The 17,556-nt window shown below is 39.8% G+C and overlaps 1 protein-coding gene across 1 annotated transcript in view; it reads right to left on the bottom strand.

Moving 5' to 3' along the window:
- Nucleotides 1-17,556, bottom strand: part of CLYBL (citramalyl-CoA lyase) — a 181,622-nt gene that overhangs the window by 79,222 nt on the left and 84,844 nt on the right. The window contains exon 2 of the mRNA XM_069879094.1: nucleotides 6,596-6,785. Coding sequence (XP_069735195.1) covers nucleotides 6,596-6,785 — 190 coding nt within the window. The remainder of the gene's footprint in view (nucleotides 1-6,595; nucleotides 6,786-17,556) is intronic.

The following is a 17,556-nucleotide window of genomic DNA, read 5'->3' as shown; positions in this document are numbered from 1 at the left end:
CTCACCATCATCTGCAACTTCTATGCCTACAGCTACACTGTTCCACCATCTGACATCAAATATTTCTTTTTCTTACCCAGCATACAGCCACACTTCCTTGTTTTGCTGCCTAATAATACTAGTAAACCCCAGGTAAACAGGTAATGTTCAAATACCATGCATTTCCACCTTCACTACCTATCTTACTTAAATCAGACCAAAGGTCCACTGAGACCACTACTTTGACTCTGATTATACAGATACCTAGTAGAAAAGTTTAACAAACAGAGCAAGTGCTGTATTCTCTGTGTGCCCTACCACTTTCTGATCCACAGCCCTGTTACTGGAGTCTGTGGGTTTCCTCATGTTTGGCTTGCCTGTGTGTTTTCAAAGTGTGGCGCTTGCAATATGGAAGAATAAGCAGGATGGACTACTGGTTATGAGCACAATGGAGTCTGAGGTTCAAGACTAGATTTCAGGACTAATTGGAATAGAAAACTGGACATACAAACATATTTCTCTGTCTGATCAAGGCCACCAAATAGACAAAGGAGACCTTGGGTGCTGAGAACCCCTGTAAATGCTATCTGGGAAGTATCTTTATGTTTTGCTCGCCCCCCAGAACCATCAACACACCCCAATGCATGATTCTGTATACAAACAAAAGTTTGCACAAATTTGATCCAACGAATTGTCTCTAAGCTTCGTGTGTATACTGAACTTGTATTGGCTTGATTTTCTGTAGCATACTCGAAACTCAATGGCTCCCTCCAAACTAACTGCTAGATGCTCACTAGCTCTGCAGCCAGGCCCTTTCTGCTATGGAAACAGATGAATATTGAAAACTGGACCAGAAATGCGTAGCAATACATGACTGCTAGTCCTGTAATCAGCCTTCAGTACCCAGGTGTGCTGATGCGCCTACAGACAGCGTGCTGCACACAAGGAGTTGAAGTACTGTGAATTCTAAGTCTATACAAACTGTTAACTATATGTTTTAAAATATTTTCCCAGCTCTACTAATGTATTTCTGCCTGAAATCCCTGTTAACAGTGAACCAAGACATTCTTCCTAAGTTTCTAGACAACATTCTGTCAGCAGCAATATTTATATCAGAACATATCCAAGTCAGACTTAATTGGATACATCTGAATCAGTGGAAAGAAAGTAACTGGCAATTCAAAGGCTCTGCTCGAAGAGACACTGGCATTACTGAGCTCATTAAGAAGAAAATTGCTGAATATTGCTATCCTCCTTATGAATCCTCAAATCTTTATGTAAGGAAGATAATTGACTTGTAGAGTAAAACAATACGAACAAAAACTTTTATTGTCACAGTTACCGCTCAGGAGTGGCAGTTCTTCCAGGACCATGGTGGGATTAATAAGGAAATGAAAACACGTAACAACTTTCATAAAAACGTATATTCATCAGAACTCTTCGAGGATCAAAAAGGCCTTGCAGAGTTTCACTGTACAGTTCAGCTTCCCTACTATAAACCAGAGAGACTTTTGGACTCCCCCATTCCCACAGAAGAAATTTCCCATGCTACTGAGACTTTTAATAATGGTAAGCCACCAGGGAAAGCAGTGTTCCCATTTTAATTTTGTGCATCTTTTGAAGAGAAGTCACCCTACTATGCGCCTGTGTACATTTAATCATTCTCTACACACTTTATCAGCAAGCTTTCTCCCTGTAGGAGGAATACAATTAGGTACAGTACTAATTTATTATAAATAAAGCAAAGACCTGGTAAAATAACCTAGTTATCAATGTTTCATGCAACTGTGCTTATGAAGTACTAGCTAACATTCTCACTATGAACCTAGAGAAATACCTGCAGCACTGATAAATCCTAACCAACCTGGCTTTACTAAAAAAAAAATTAAAAAAATTATCATCACATAATACAGGAAAACTGTTGATTTTAATTAAAGTAGCTAGAGAGTTATGGGAACTAAGTGCAGCTTTTTTCCACTGGTGTTGTAAAAGCCTTCAATGAGATCAATAAGGAAATGCATTTCAATAAGGAAAGGCTGGGATTTTTTTCTTGTATACCATGCCTACACATTTTATGCATTTATCTCCGCCCTCAAATTTAGTTGAAATGTTGTTTTACATGCAAGAGCCTTTTCTCATCAGTGATAAGGAATAAAAAAGGTCAGAAGGCCTCAAATCACAGGAAAATTGGTAGGCAAGGATGCTCTCTTGCCAGCGTGCTGTTTGTTCTGACCCCAGGATCAGATCACTAGAGAGATAGAGGAGGCATTCTCATGGGGAAAAATCTCCATAAAATCAGCATGTATGCGGATGATCTGCTCTTAACTGTAATGAACCCAGAGCCATCTCTTACGTATGCGTTATTCATAATGGAACAGTTTGAAAAGTGGTCAGGCTTTAATCCTATTTTTAAAAACAGACGATTCAAAGGAATTAATTGAATTTTTCTTTTCTTCCGTGGCGCAGCGCAGTGATGATCTTTTGAGTGGCTACAAGATATTAAGTAGGAACAAATTTATGCTATGACCCTAAGAGGCCATGCTGCGGATAAGCAAAACAGGTCCTTCCCTATCCATTCCCTTAGCTCAGCCAAACTTCCCCTCACTGCTGAGGGGAGCAGGGAAAACAGAAGAGGCTCAGGGGCTGCCATTCCCCTTCTTCAGGAAGAGATGTGAGAAAAGGACAGAGCTGAGGCTTCCTCTTCCCCAGCTTCTCCTGTTCAAGTGCTGAAGGAGAGAGCCACTTCTTTCTAGAAGAGACAAGGCAATGAAATCACAATTCACAGCAAAAAGGGCTCAAGGAACTTAAACTCTAATTGGTCCTACATCGTTTTACAGTGCAGTTCTGAATATCAGTAACTTTTATTGGATGATTGAGATCTATTTAGTTCAGAAACACTAATAAAACTTCCTGTTTCCAAGTGTTTCTTGTCAGAGGACTGCACAAAGGTTTGGCGGCCATATGTACGCTCCAAGGAATTGCTTTCACATAGAATCATACAACAGTTTGGGTTGGAAGGGACCTTAAAGATCATCTAGTTCCAACTCCTCTGACATGGGCAGGGACATCCCACTAGACCAGTCTGCCCAAGGCCCATCCAACCTGGTCCTGAACATCTCCAGGGATGGGGCATCCACACCTTCCCTGGGCAACCTGTGCCAGTGCCTCAGCGCCCTCATCACGAAGAAATACCTCCTTATGTCTAGTCTAAATCTGCCCCTCTCCACTTTATACCCATTGCCTGTCGTTCTATCACTACAAGTCTTTGTAAAATGAAAGCACTGGCATGGAAATCTTCCTCTCTTCAACAGGAGGAAGAAATGTTTTCTCCTTGATAATAGGTTCACCTGTCATGGAAGCACAGCGAGTAATGCAGCTCTACAGAGAAAGCTACCCTAGAGAGTGCTGGCTTGGCTGAGAGCCCTCGAGATACCTTCAGACAGCTCAGCTCCTATACAGAAACCTCTCATGGCATAACATGCAATTCAGTTTACTAGCTTATACGACTTGGTCAAGCATGTTGACAAAGCCATCTTCATTATCTTTTCCATTTTTACCTTTTTGGTTTTTTTTCCACAATTAAAATGAAATAATACTCAGTCTTTCTCCTGCAAAGAACTAAAATAGATACATGCTATTTTTCTACCATTTCACAAGCCTCTGAACCATGATGCATATGTACAGTACTGTATCAACACTACAATTTGCATTACTTCTAATTTTATAGTTTTAGAATTTCTATTTGAACTGTTCACTTTAAAATATTGCTAAGCGACCCATTCGGTGTAATTTCTTTAAAATGTAAAGCAACACTGGAGAAACTTTACATGTACATCAGTGGGGAAGAACTCCTATCTTCAGCTGTGAATAGTAGCTCAGGGAAAGTAATTTCCCTTTAGTGGTATTCAATTCTCCCCTCAACCAAATCCTAGATTTCTGTCGTAGAAATTCCCAATGTCTTACAGAGTCAGACACCTGGAGAGGCAGCTGACAGTCCACACTGTGTGACACTATGCATCGGAACCTCTAAAAGCAGCATGTGGGACCTCAACCAAGATTTGAAGTCAGCATGACTAGTAGGATATGGTCAGCAAGACTAAATCTAACTTTGAAAAAGAAGGCTCAAATGCTCAGTAACACTATGATATCTTCCTATCATCTTCCCTATTCTGAATTTTTGAAGACCTCTTACAGCTCTGTCCGCTCCCAAAAGGGATTGCAAAAGCCCTACATGTCCTGCTCACATCAGGATCAGCTCTCACCCTACTTGCAGGCTTAGTATTCGGTATAATATAACTTTGCTTGTTAGCCGTTTCTTCCCACTGGTTCCTCTCAGAAAAATTAATGGAGAAATCGTGTCTTTGTGAACTTCTTGCTGCGAGGTTTTTTTCTTATGTAGTCAAAATATCAACCACAAAAACCAAAAGACTGAAAAGAAGAAGTCAACAGATAATATCTGAAATCATGGTCAGTGCTGTAGCTTTTGAAGGTAAGAAACGCGGGAATCAAAATAGTATGCAGATTAGGGTATGTGTATGGGTATAGGCTCTGCTCTTCTGATGCTCTCTGTGAGTCATTACAAAACATAATTGTGAGAGGAGGGCAAAGGGGAGGTTATCTTCCAAAATTTCTTCAAGAGAAAAACATTGTATAGAAAATAGTTAAAGACTTTTAACTTATGACTGCAGCTTTAAAAGCAGCTACTGCAATCAGATGCGGTTTTGCAACTGTTATCAGTTTCAGTTACAGGAAGCTCATCTTCCTCCTTTCCCTCTAAATGAGCAACCAACCAGAGCTGCTGACATCCCAGATTCTTGATCTCTCCAAATCTAAAATTCCAATAGAAACCACACAGCATCTTGTTAAAATAGACTTGTTAAGATGTAGTTCAAACTTGCTACTTGGACTTTATGCAAATGAAAGCCTTCTGTAGACAGGAAAGTTTGGCCCAAGGCACTCTAAACCTTCAATCAAGCCCTGATTTTCCCAAACCCCAACATTTTTACAGCAGTTTCAAGAAAATCCACTAGTAGCATTTTTAGTGACACAAAAAATGGTGACAAATAGTCAAATTCATCAGTATTGTTTATTTTAAGAATAATGATTAAAGGGCAGTGTTCCTGCGTTTCCCAGGGGTTTTTTTTTCTTAGTTTGGGATGATGCATTTACATGGGCACTAAACACTGTACGTCAGCACATGTTCTTAACATATCTTTCGCACAAAGTCTCCAAATACCTCATACATGTTAAATATCCCCAGCCTGTAATGCCACACAGGGTTTTCCAGCCTGGTACTAGGAGTTTGTGTTTACTTGTTTTAGACTTTATTACATTTCTGTAAAGACTCACCAGAAGAGCATCTGTGCCCTCCAGCATATCAGCTATACCCCAGTTTGGTTTCATCATGAACCTGTTGAGAGTGCATTCCATCCCATCAACCAGGTTGCTATTGAAGAAATTAAACAGTATTGGCCCCAGCAGAAGAAATATTTGCTATTTTCTCCCAAAAAATAGAAAAGAATAAAATTTCATCCACATTTTTGAGATGACAGGGGAAAATTTTCAAGCTTATTTTCATAGTTTCCTGGACAACACATTCATACTCAACTCCTAAACACTGTTTGCTGTAGTTTGAAGCACTGTAACATGGAAAGGAAAACTGACAAATACGAAAATGATGTGACAGTAAACTTATGTTCCTGTTTGGAAACAACTTTCACTAAGAAATATTTATAACAGTTTCTCATATACATAGTTTAAGATAGTGGACTTGGCAGTGTTAGGCTTACAGTGGAACTCGATGATCTTTCTTAAAGGTCTTTTCCAACCTAAACAATCCAATGATTCTAAAATGTGAAGCACTATAAAGTGGTCATTTTCATGTATTAAAAAAAAATACTCACAGGCGAAACTCAATGCTTGCTAAACCATTCTCTCTTCTTTCATAACTCAATGTCAATGAAAACTTAGGATTGATACTCGACACATCTACATCTCCCACTCTGCTCTCCACCCCTGCTTTCTTGCAGCTCCTTCAATCTAAACCGCCCTCTAACCCTTGTACACTTGGGTTTTAACTTCTCCTTCCTTCAGAAACACCTCTAACAGCATTTCTTCCAAAAAGCAGGAAGTATATCTTGCATAGAACCATGGAATCATTAGATTGGAAAAGACCTTAGAGATCATCAACTCCAAGTCTTATCATCCCAAGTCTCAAATCTGAATCCCCACTGCTTTGCTCACAATCTGAAGACACTTCCATTTCAACAACAACCCCCACACCTGGTGATTCTGAACTATGTCTTCCTTTCCTGCTTCTCTTCTCACAGACCATTTTCTCCTCTTCCCTAACATGCAGAAAAAAATAACAGTATCTCTCACTCTTCAGCTCTGTATTCCTTCAGAAGTCCCTCCCCACTTACTCTCATGGATCTCTTTCAGTTCTGGGTAAGCAGATTTTCCCAACACCTTCACAAAGTCTATCACTGTTACATTGCTTTGTATATCTTAAGATTTATTTTTGTCTCTCTAGTTGTCATTTCCACAAGGCAAAGTTAATGTTTTTCAACAAATTCTCCTCAGTGCTGATTGCATCACACAGATAATTTTTAATTACCTTTCTGTTCAGAGCCACACCATCTTCACAGTCGAGCACTGCACAATCTACATTTAGGGATGGGATTTTTCGTATCTTCTTTTCATCGTCTGCAGGTACGTACAAGACGGCTCGTCTGGGAATGTACTTGTGAGATGATGCAAAGTGATAACTAAGCTTAGGAACAGCAGCTGGCAGAAGAGAATCCACCCTGTAAAGGATATTGATGAAATTAGACTCTTGGCTACAATGCTGAAAAGAATACTTGACTATATTTTAAAGAGAACTATTTCTACCTAGACAGTGGCTGGTTTGAGGTTATTTATATATTTTTTTTCCCCTTAGGAAGAGTCAAGGTAGGGAGATATGAGTATTACAGTTAATTACAGTATGAAATTCCAAAACTACTACATTCAACAGGAGTTGTGAACCTAAACACTCAGAACTGAAGAACTGCCAGGGGTGTAGAGCCATAGTTATGTTACCCATTCTGTGCACTATGGTAAGTTTTAAAAACAGAAGGGTGTTGGTTGGCTTTTCTCCTGTCACTGGACTCCTCCACAGGCTGGAGGCGATGCTGGGAACGAATCAGGACTGCTTTAGGGAGGAGGCTACTATCGGCCACATTTGCTCCAGGAGCTGGGTAGCATGCTGTGAATGAAGCAGGGGTTGCTGGTTAAAACAAACATGGTTTTGCAACGTTGATTTTACAGCCTTGGTGTTATAACAACAAATGTATTTGCATGCAAATTCTAAATAAGCAAAATGGATGGAAGTGGGAAATGAAGAAAACAGGAATAAAACCCCAGTGTAATATGGAACCTCAGTAATCTCAACATGTCCTATCAGAAGCCTTCAGACCTTCAGATCCACAGCAGCCTTCCCTCAACAGAACTCATAAACCAAACAGCAGCATCAGCAAGTTGTTGGCTGTGGTGCCCTTTAACGTTTATAAACGTTTTGTGTACCACTCATCAGTGCAGGTGTGAGTCTGTGGTGGGAGCCACATGGCTTGAGTGGGTGGCATCCATACAGCATAAGCTTCAGGTTTATGGTGGTTTCCACTCTGTGCCAGTATTCCTGGTGAGGGGCCAGCTAACTCACCCCAGGCAAGCCAGGTTGGTGCGCTTGAAGGCAGTGGAGCTGCCGGGGGAGGCTGCCCTCGAGTGAGGTAGAGAGCTTGCTTTGCTCCATAATTACAAGCACGGAGAAATAAATTGCACAGGGTGCCACTATATTTCATGGCCTTCCGAAAAAAACCCCTCGCCTGCTCCTATTTGTCCCCATTTCATGCTCTACCCCCCAGGCCTGTTCTGCTGCATCAAAAATAAGGACAAAATAATACAATTTGCCTTTATACTCTGAGCGCCAGCCACTTATGCTAGAAAATAATCCTACCATATAACACCATTATGCATTATCATGTATATTATTCAGCACTTTGAATAATGCAAAGCTTTTCTAGCACCACGCTGAACATATCATTATCGCATCATGTCAGGGACCCATGCATTTTCTTATGCCCCTCTTAATAATGCTTCCCAAGTTGCTACACTTGGATGACACATGGCTACATGCACACATGGGTTTTCTTCAAAGTGAACATGACTAACCCCCTCAAAAGCTTGGAAATGAGTTCAGTCAGTCTAAATCAGAGCCAACGCGATGAGTCGCTGACAGACCTCTACAATACTAAGCCCATTGAAGAATCCTCTCTTCCCCTAGAGTAAGCATTCTAAAAGTTGGATATAGGTCTCGGGTTAAAAATATAAAGAAAGCTCTTATGACATTTTATCTCAGTAAACTAAGTTGAAAAGGACAACTATTCCACCATCTCCTCCACTGGGCCTCTTTATGTCCCAAGTGGACCTACTTTACAAGCCCATAAAAACCTGCTGGCCATCTCTTCTTTGTAATATACCTGGTAATGCTCAATTCAGCCTAAGAAATATGGCAGCTTTGCTGTCAAACACAAAAAACCTGTGTTATTTTAGCACAAGTGCAGGTTCCACCCTTGTTAATAAATCTTTTTCATCTCTGATTGCAAGAGCTTCAAGACTTAGGCAGTAGAGGTCCTGACAATACCTGGAGACACGCAACTGAGATCCGCTGAGTGTCTCCTGAGTACCCTCTTTGCCCCTCTCCCAGAAACCACTTCATATCCCCTGCCTCGCGTTGAAGTGGGGATGGTAACACAACTTGTGGCAACTCAAGTGGCTGCTGGTTAAATCCACTTAATCCCATTTTCTTGCAGTAGCACACTTTGGGAGAGTAAGGAGGAGGTGGAAGAGTGGTTTCTCTCAAATGGAAAGTGGAAGGTCTTTTTTCAGTGTGACACAGAGGTCAATAAATAAGTCTGCAGTCCTTCACTAAACAGATATGAGGGGACAAAAGTGATTAGTTTCTATTCTCTTTCTCTGATGGCTTCAACCCTGTAGTTTCCAAAGGCACAAAGGATTCAAAGAGCTCAGCCCATTAATAGTTAACTCCAGTCTAGAGCCAAGCAGCCCCTGAAGCACCCTTAATGACTGCCTCTCACCAACCCTCCAACCAACCCAAAACTGGAAACCCGACAGACACAGCTAACACTATAATCTCGGAACACGCTGAGATGAGATGTATCTCCTGTCACACATTTCCCAGGATTTCTTCTGGGCTGTCACTGAACCTGACCAGCCAGTTTCCCTCTCACTGCTGCAAGCCCCACAAAAGCAGCTCTGCTCTGCATGCCACGCACAGCAGCGTGTAGAATTGGGTAGGTAAAACTGTAGTTACCTGCAGACCAGATTTAGTCAGGCATCACCATTGAGGTCTGTGAACTTTCATTTAGATAGGAAAGCAGGAGGGCTTAGCCAGCGGACCAACTGACTCTGAAAAAGCAGTAGATTTAACCCATTAAAAGTATCACCATCTAGCCTTGATGTTTGAAATACTATCACCTGGTGACTATTGCTATCTCCTCTTCATCCAACCAACCTTGTAGCCATGTGGGTCCAAGCCACAGATTTCTCAGGGCACAGATTGTCACAAAAATAAACTGTAAATTTGTCAAATTATTATTATTATGGACCATTTTAACAAGTTGAAAAAGTAGTTATTTTTTTCAAGACCTATGGTCAGAAAAAAAAGTATTGTACAAGAGGAATTGGTGTCAGTGGACCAAAGCAGCATCCTTCTTTCAAAACAAAGAATTCTAGAAATGTATGTGTAAAATAAGAGTTTACAAGTATGCTCAGATGTTATTGCAATAAATGTTTTCATATGCCATTATTCTGACATACATTCTGAAAGAATCGCCTTCTGTTCTCACTGTGCCTTTTCCTTACATCGTCATATTTTATGTTCTACAACAAAATCAAATGTAGAGGAAGAAGTGGATTTATTAAGAAATCAATTTGCCTATAGACCTTTTTAAAGCAGTGGCAAGGCCTAGGGTGCTAAGCATATGAGCAGTTAGCTACTCTGGTAGGAAACACTGTCCTGATTATCTCAACTTCCGTTATTTTGACGAAAGAAAAACATTCCCAGTGGTTACTTTTTTAGAAGAAAACTCCCAAACACACAGAACTGCAATCTCAATTATATTGTTAAGCCCATGCCATAAAGAGGAAGAAAATCTTGCATATGTTTCCCGACTGCAAGTATTTTAATGACTCAAACTAAGCTTGACTGTGCTTTAAACTAAACACATGGACGCAAGTCAAGTGAATTTGCTAAGACAGTGTTTCTTCCTTTAAGCACTGTAAGTTAAAACGCAGACTAGGCTATTGGGTAATACCTACTGAATTGTTTTACAGCAGCATGTTTACATTCTTAGCATCTTACAGCATACTGAGCGCTCTTTGGTCTTGGAAATGAAACTACATTTCTTCAGCAAACATAATGCTCTACTAAAAGTCTTCATCAAATATGTAGAAGTAGCTGGCAAGTTAAAGTTACTCATGATCCTCTGAGAACCGTTTCACCCAAGAGCAGATAGTTCATCCTCAGGAAGGAGAAAACAAACCCTTTTCGATTGTTAAGAGACACTGTACTTTCTTTGCAACGGCAGCCATACAGTGACTGCAAGCAGCAAAATTACCCTGACTTAAATACACTTCCCTGCTGTAAACTGCATTTTCCCATTCCAGCAGTGCTCATACTCACACATATACTTAACTGCACACACCTATGCAGTCTCAGTGGAGCCAACGATATATAGCTGATGAAGTAAAGCACACCCACAAGTGATTTTCAGGATCAGCACTTCAATCTGCACCTCTGTTCCCCGTTTATTTGCTAGATCAAATCATCCCAGCGCAATCTGCCTGGTGCATGGAAAAATATCTATTGCTCGACAGGCCAAATCTCTCCTTCTACAATCTTTGGAACAATGTTGGCAGGCGTTTCCAAATGTTTAGGCATTTGAATAAAACTATTTAAGAAGGTGGATAATTTCAACAGCGTGTATTCCTGAGCTGTGTGCATGTAACCACGTACTAACCACAACCCTGTAGAGCTGGGGTGCTGTGGCAGAAGGACAGGAGTGACCAAACACTTAAGACCTCACTGAACACAACCCAGCTAAGGCAGCAAGATTTCTTACAAATTATTTCTTTCATGTGAGCAAAAATAAACCAACCCAGAGTAAATATAATGGTTTTCCCGTGCAGAATTTACTAAGGAGTATCTTGCAGCCACACGCAAATAATCCACCAAAGACAAAGGAAAGTTCTACGAAATTGCAAAGCCGTGCAAATTGCATAGTAATTCTTTCTAATTAAGAAAAGAAGATATAAGTTGTTTGTTATAAACATCAGCAGGCCCTGTGCAAATACGAAGGGCTCACAGCAGAGCTGAGTATTTGTCGAATCAAAGCAACTTGCCAGAGAGTTTTATTGGTACAGCTGCGGCGCATGCATTTTATCACACATGCTAATAATCCTGGTTATGGCACTAACATTTTAATCATTTGTTCTGTGGGCTTGTTTCTCAAACAATTAGCACTAATGAATGGCCAAAATACCTCGGATCATATATGTCTAATTGCAGTCAAGAGCAGTTATTGTCCGCATGTACATTTCAATTCACCTCTGGGGATAATGTTTGTTAATTGTATTTCTTTATATAGCAAGTGAAAAAAGGCTGTTCACTCAAAAAGGGACTAAGTGTTCTCTTCTTTCCCTTTGTTCCCACAAGAAGCTAAAGTCACTTCAAGAGGCACTTAATCCCATCATCCATGGTTACAATTGCCTTACAGCATCAATCAAAAAGAATCTGAAGTAAAATGATGCAGCTATATTGTGTAATTAAAAGCAATTCAGGTAGTTATTGCTTGGGGCATTTTCCAGGTCCAAATACTTAAAATGGCACTGCAGGGATGCTAAATACTGTAGTGTTTTAAATTTGGTCAACTACAATATCTCACAGAGAAAGGGGAGGAATATGCAAAAAAAAAAATCTCCTAGTGTGTATTGTAAAGCGAAAGAAAAGAGGAGGAACAGCTAACATTTGAAGTGACAAAATCTACAAGTCTCCATATAAAAGGGAAATAAAAATATCAAGAAGAGAGAAAAGGGCAGGAAAAAAGAAAAGGAAGGCAGTTTTCGGGGAAAAGAAATTCCGCGCAATTGTTAAAAAGTTAACATGTGAAAAAACGCTAGCGTCGCCTCGCATGGAAAACAAAAGCTCATGTCACAAGCTTTACCATCAGAATACAGGTCCCTGAAATCTTAGTGGAAATAAATCCGAGGTAAACTGAGCAGTTCTTCTTTGCAGGGGAAAAAAAAAAAAGAAAAAAGAAAAAAGCTTGGGTTAACAGAGCAGAGCTATGAAATTTACTTTTGAATAAAGCCAGAACTTCGGGAAGGTACTTTACCTAACAACTGCCTAACCCTGATCCAATTATGCTAAAATTAAAACTGAGGGCTTATCAACATATCAAACACTCAGCTTTACATTTTGATTTCTTCCTTTGTTCCAAAACCACTACGGTCATTTCCTTGACCCTCCAAAAACTAATTAAGAAACCCCCAAACGTAACCCCTCGCCAGGGCAGGGGGAAGCCACCAGCTCTTGTGGTCTAAGATCTTGACAGGCTTCTCAGTCAAGGCGCCCTGGAAGAGGCTTTGTCTGATTTTTAAACTTTCCTCCATAAGGCTGGTACAATCTCGCACCGACGTAACGTGGAGATTAATTCCCCTGAAGCTGATGGGAGTTACACAGGTATAAAATCGGGCCCCGTCCCTCAAGATTGAAGAAGGCATCCTTAGGGGGGCAGGCGGACTGCGCTGCACCCAGCCGTGGGGACGGAGCGAGGTGGGCTGAAGAAGCACTCACAAAAACGCAGCGAAATAAGAAATTTAACCCCCGTAACAGCCAGCTTTGGATATCAAAAGGGACAGATTGGAGGGGGTCACTCCCGAGAGCGGTTGCCTGCTGGAAAAACCGTAGCAGGGAGAAATGAAAAGGGGGCTTCCAAGTGACCTTTCGCAAGCGCTTGCTCCAACTGATCAGGACACATCGCACTATAGCCAAAAAATAGAGAGGAGAACCAAATGGGGAGGGAGAGCCCTGCTGATATAAAAAACCATGATGCAGAGAAGTGTGAGAAAGTACTTTAGGGCTTAAATGGAAACAAAGTACCAAATCCAAAATTGCTGGCAAAACATCTTAGGAAAAATATGTATCTTTGGCTGGTATTTATAATTTTTTCTTATCTCAGGTAAATCAATGTAAGTCAAAAAACTGGACACCAGAGCCTTTCTGAGGAAAGGATCGAATACAAACCATGATGTACTGACAAAGGCTTAAAATCATGGACCTCTAAGCCATAAAATGATAAAAGGCTATCATAGGTTAAATAGTTAACCAAACTTTCTCCTCCCACCAGCACTAAATGTAAAAAAAAAAAAAAGACCTTTTATTTACCCCACCATGTTCTTTCAACTACGTTTGACCCTGTTGTTTTGGTTCACTCTGAGCTCCACCATGCCTTGAATTGCTTTGACTGAAGATCAGGTTTTTTTTTTTCTTCTCAGTTCAAAATGGCTAAATTAGACAGCGAGGATAAAAATAAAAGGACCACCGGCTTCTCATATTACTAACGTTGCGTATTTTCACAGCAGCAAAAATAGCCTATTTGTGAGAAAGAGGAGAGTGCTCCGGCTCTTTGATTTAACAAGGGAATTTTTAAAGAGATTTAAATAGTGGCTCAGGGTGACAAGGGCTGCTGCTTCCTACTAATGGCAACAGGCTGCTTCTCTCAGGCAGCCTCTGTATACGAGTTTGCTATCATCCAAGGTTAATTGGTGTCCTGTCTTGGAAAGCTTTAACGTACGTGACATACAGTCAAGGGTTTGCTCCCTTCCTCATGACGTGGATAACTGAATAACTCATCGTGCCCACAAAGTATTCCCGCGCTGAGCTGTGCCTTGCTTTGATTTTACCGTTAGCAAAGTTTCTGGCTCCTTGGGATACTTTCTTCTGCTTAAAAAAACCCCACACCACTGAAGGGCAGTGGAAAAGCACACTGTGGCACCTTTGCTTTCCCACATTAACCAAAGAAAGGTGTAGTTAAGATAACAAATCCTTTCCCTGTTTTCCTAGATATAAAGATATACAAAAACCCACTAAATATAAACAGTTACAAAGTTTTAATTTCTACAAGTGCATTTTAAGCCCTTTCATGTATCAAATATTGTTTCTACATTGCATTTTTAAAATCTACAACGCTGTGAAGAGATTTTGTAAAATTTTGTTTAGCTATGTATTTTCTGAACGGAAGCTCTTGCTTGATGTATTTTTACAGAGTTGCAGCTAGCAGTTGTGACAGAAAATTACAACACATTTTAAATAACAAGAACACCCCACAATGAAAATGAAGATATAATACCATATTGGAAGTTTTAGAAAGGGTAGCATATAAAATTAGCCTTTTTTAAGATGTTCATTGGGAAGCAAGAAGAGACTACTTTGGATGCATCATATCAATGTATGATTTGATTTAATTTATCACTGTTGCGTACAAACCAATATGCACCACGTGTGCTTTGGGCTGTGCAACACAAAGGAAAAACCATGGCTTCTCAGGTCAAGCATCTTCCAATTCAGAAGGAGGATCAGGCACATACCATGAACAAGCTGTCCTAGAGCATCCCATGCCAAACTCTGTCTTAGGACATAAAAATATAAGCTCCACAAATCTGTTATAGTGGGTGAAGACCCATGTTGGTGGACTCTGCAGAAAAGCCGAACTTGAAGGAGATTCTTTATGTGATAGCAAAGCCACTCTTGCCTCTTCTAGTTCTCCCCTCTGTCTCAGCATCAGACACTTGATTCCTGCCCCAATGTTTTCACACACACCAACTGTGCAGACAGCCGCATCTCTATGTGCACATGCACAAAACTTGACAAAAAATATTTGGACAGAATTTCTCTTTTCACAAAACACGCTTTTCCCCTCTTTTCTTCCTGATTTCTCTCTCTTCCATCCATGCCAGTGCCCACATCAGGATAAAGGAAGCATCCCCACCACTGAGCTCTTGCGGCTCCTGCCACCGGTCCAGCTGTGTGTGTGTTGGCTAAATGCTGCAAGGTCAAGATCGAGACCAGGATTTGAAAATTCAGTGCTAATTACTGTGATTACAGTCCGAGTCCCAAACAGCCAAAGCCTCCTGAGCAATTTAGGAGCAGACTGCTAACGAGTTATATGTAAAATAAGAAACAGGCACCTGATAAAGTCAGAATCAATAAAGAGCCATTCCTGCCTGTTAAATGACCTTGTTGTAACACAGAGCTGCTACATTCACCAGAGCCCACGCAGGTTAGGTATCTGTATCTACACAAGGTGAGAGGAAAGGAAACCGGTACAGCCCTTAAGACTGGTTTTGATTTACACCTGAGTTAAAATAAAATCATACTACAGATGTGCCTGAGAACAGTTAGCAGAAAGAAAGAAATCGAGTGCCAACTGAAGCGATAAGAAATAAGATATTTGTCACCCACTTTAGGTCTTTCAGAATTTCTGATTTTTTTTATAACAAATTATCCTCTTTGTAATTTTAATTGCGGCAGGGATATTTTACAAACTGAGGTTCCCTTCATACTTCTGAGGATTTTTCACTGAATAGGCCATATTTTATATTGATTTGCAATTTATGGCAGGCTACACTTAGCCAAAGCACTAACAGCTTGATGATTCCTGTACTTAGAAATGTATGTAAATTATGCCACTAAATAAAGCACAGACATTTTTACTACTCAGGAAAAACAAACAATATTGCAGTCTTCTCTGCACTTTGAGATTGCTCCTGTAAATCCACTCGGGCATGTGCTTAGCCCAGAGAAATCAAAAGGACCAGCCAAACACTTAAAATGAACCATGTGCTTCAGTGCCTGCAGGACTGGGGATTAATTTTGGATTATGAAACTGTACCATTTCCATGTGTTCTTAGGCTATACACAGGCAAACCTGCTACTTTCAGGTTTTGGCACAGACTTGTGCAAAACTAAGCATGCAGATGCAGTCCAGCTGGTGAATATCTTATAAACAATATAAAGATGCTCGATCTCAGCTGGGAAAAAAAAATCCTGCTTGATATTTTCAGAAGAAGATTAAAAACAAAAATACGATTCATGTTTAGCTAAGCATTATTTTGTAGAAGATTATGTAGAAAAATTATTATGTAGAATTATTTTGTATTAAACTCTACTTATTTGGAATGGTTTCTGTGCCAAATAACTGAGCAGCAAAGAACAATTTAGCAAGCAATTAGTAAATTTTAAGCCACTGAAGAACAGAACTATAAAACTAAAATGCACTGCAATTACATAAAAAAAATTAAAATGTTGTAATTACATCAAAGCTGATGCAATATGACAGGAAAAAGAATGAATGCACAGCACTATTAGTTCAACAGCAAGTGTAGCTACACTAATTGAAAACCAACTGCTTTCTGCTTTTGAATACAGCCTGGCGGAAATTTTAAAATATTTCCTAAATGGACGATAAAGAAGAATGCTTGCAAATCCCGCAGCACTCCAGGCAACACTTAACTTCAGAAATGTCTACAGGCAGAAATACTACCCTGCAGTATGGCTCAGGATGGCACAAACAAGCATCTGTGTTTATTTTTTAACTAGTCAGATTTATAAGAGCAATGAAATCCCTACATAAGCATTTTATATTGACCTGATATGGACTTACTGTTTTAACCAGCTTTTTAACTAACTCCACAAGTTAATAAAGGCAACTACATGAATCCTTACTGCCTATACATTAAGATAAGAAAAACATTCATTAAGCAATATCCAGACTGTTTTAATTATAGGAATATCACTCTTATTTGTAGTATAATGTTCGTTAAGTACAGTATAACATTTTCTTAAAATGCCCCAGAGGCAGTTAAACTCTTGATTAGCTATAAAAAAAAAAAATCTCCCTTAACTTCAATCACAGGACTTAATGCCTACTGCAATGAAATTCCAGTACTTTTAATCATACAAAAATGTCATCTGTAAATCTTATTAACCATGAAAACATTATATAAGATCAAATGAATTTTCAGTGCTGCTGTTACTACCCAATGCTAGCAAAACATAGAACTCTTTCTATGACAGTTGTGGTAATATCAACAGCCTATTTCCTTTGAGAATAAAATGAGCTGAAAACCAGATCTTATTTTATTCATTTCAAAAGATAGCCAGGTATGTCCCCAAGTTCTGACTTCTATATTTTCATGCCTTCAACTATGCCCCTGTTTAATCATCCAAAGTTAAAACATAAAAACTCAGTAGCAGTGGTGGGATTAAACAACCTTAGGGAGACTGCAGAACTTCCGTGATCTCCAGTAAATAAAAACCTGGTAAAGCTTTATTATCCAATCATAAAAAATTCCTTTTTCTTATGTCCTTTTCGGTATGTCACAAGAATTAACGTTATTACTGCTTTTGTACAGATGACAATGAAATGCTTACATTTTCTTCAGTATTTATCCTGCATC

Source organism: Phaenicophaeus curvirostris, chromosome 1, assembly GCF_032191515.1.
Source record: "Phaenicophaeus curvirostris isolate KB17595 chromosome 1, BPBGC_Pcur_1.0, whole genome shotgun sequence".
In the NCBI taxonomy this organism is placed as follows: domain Eukaryota; kingdom Metazoa; phylum Chordata; class Aves; order Cuculiformes; family Cuculidae; genus Phaenicophaeus; species Phaenicophaeus curvirostris.
This window is presented reverse-complemented; position numbering and strand designations above follow the sequence as displayed.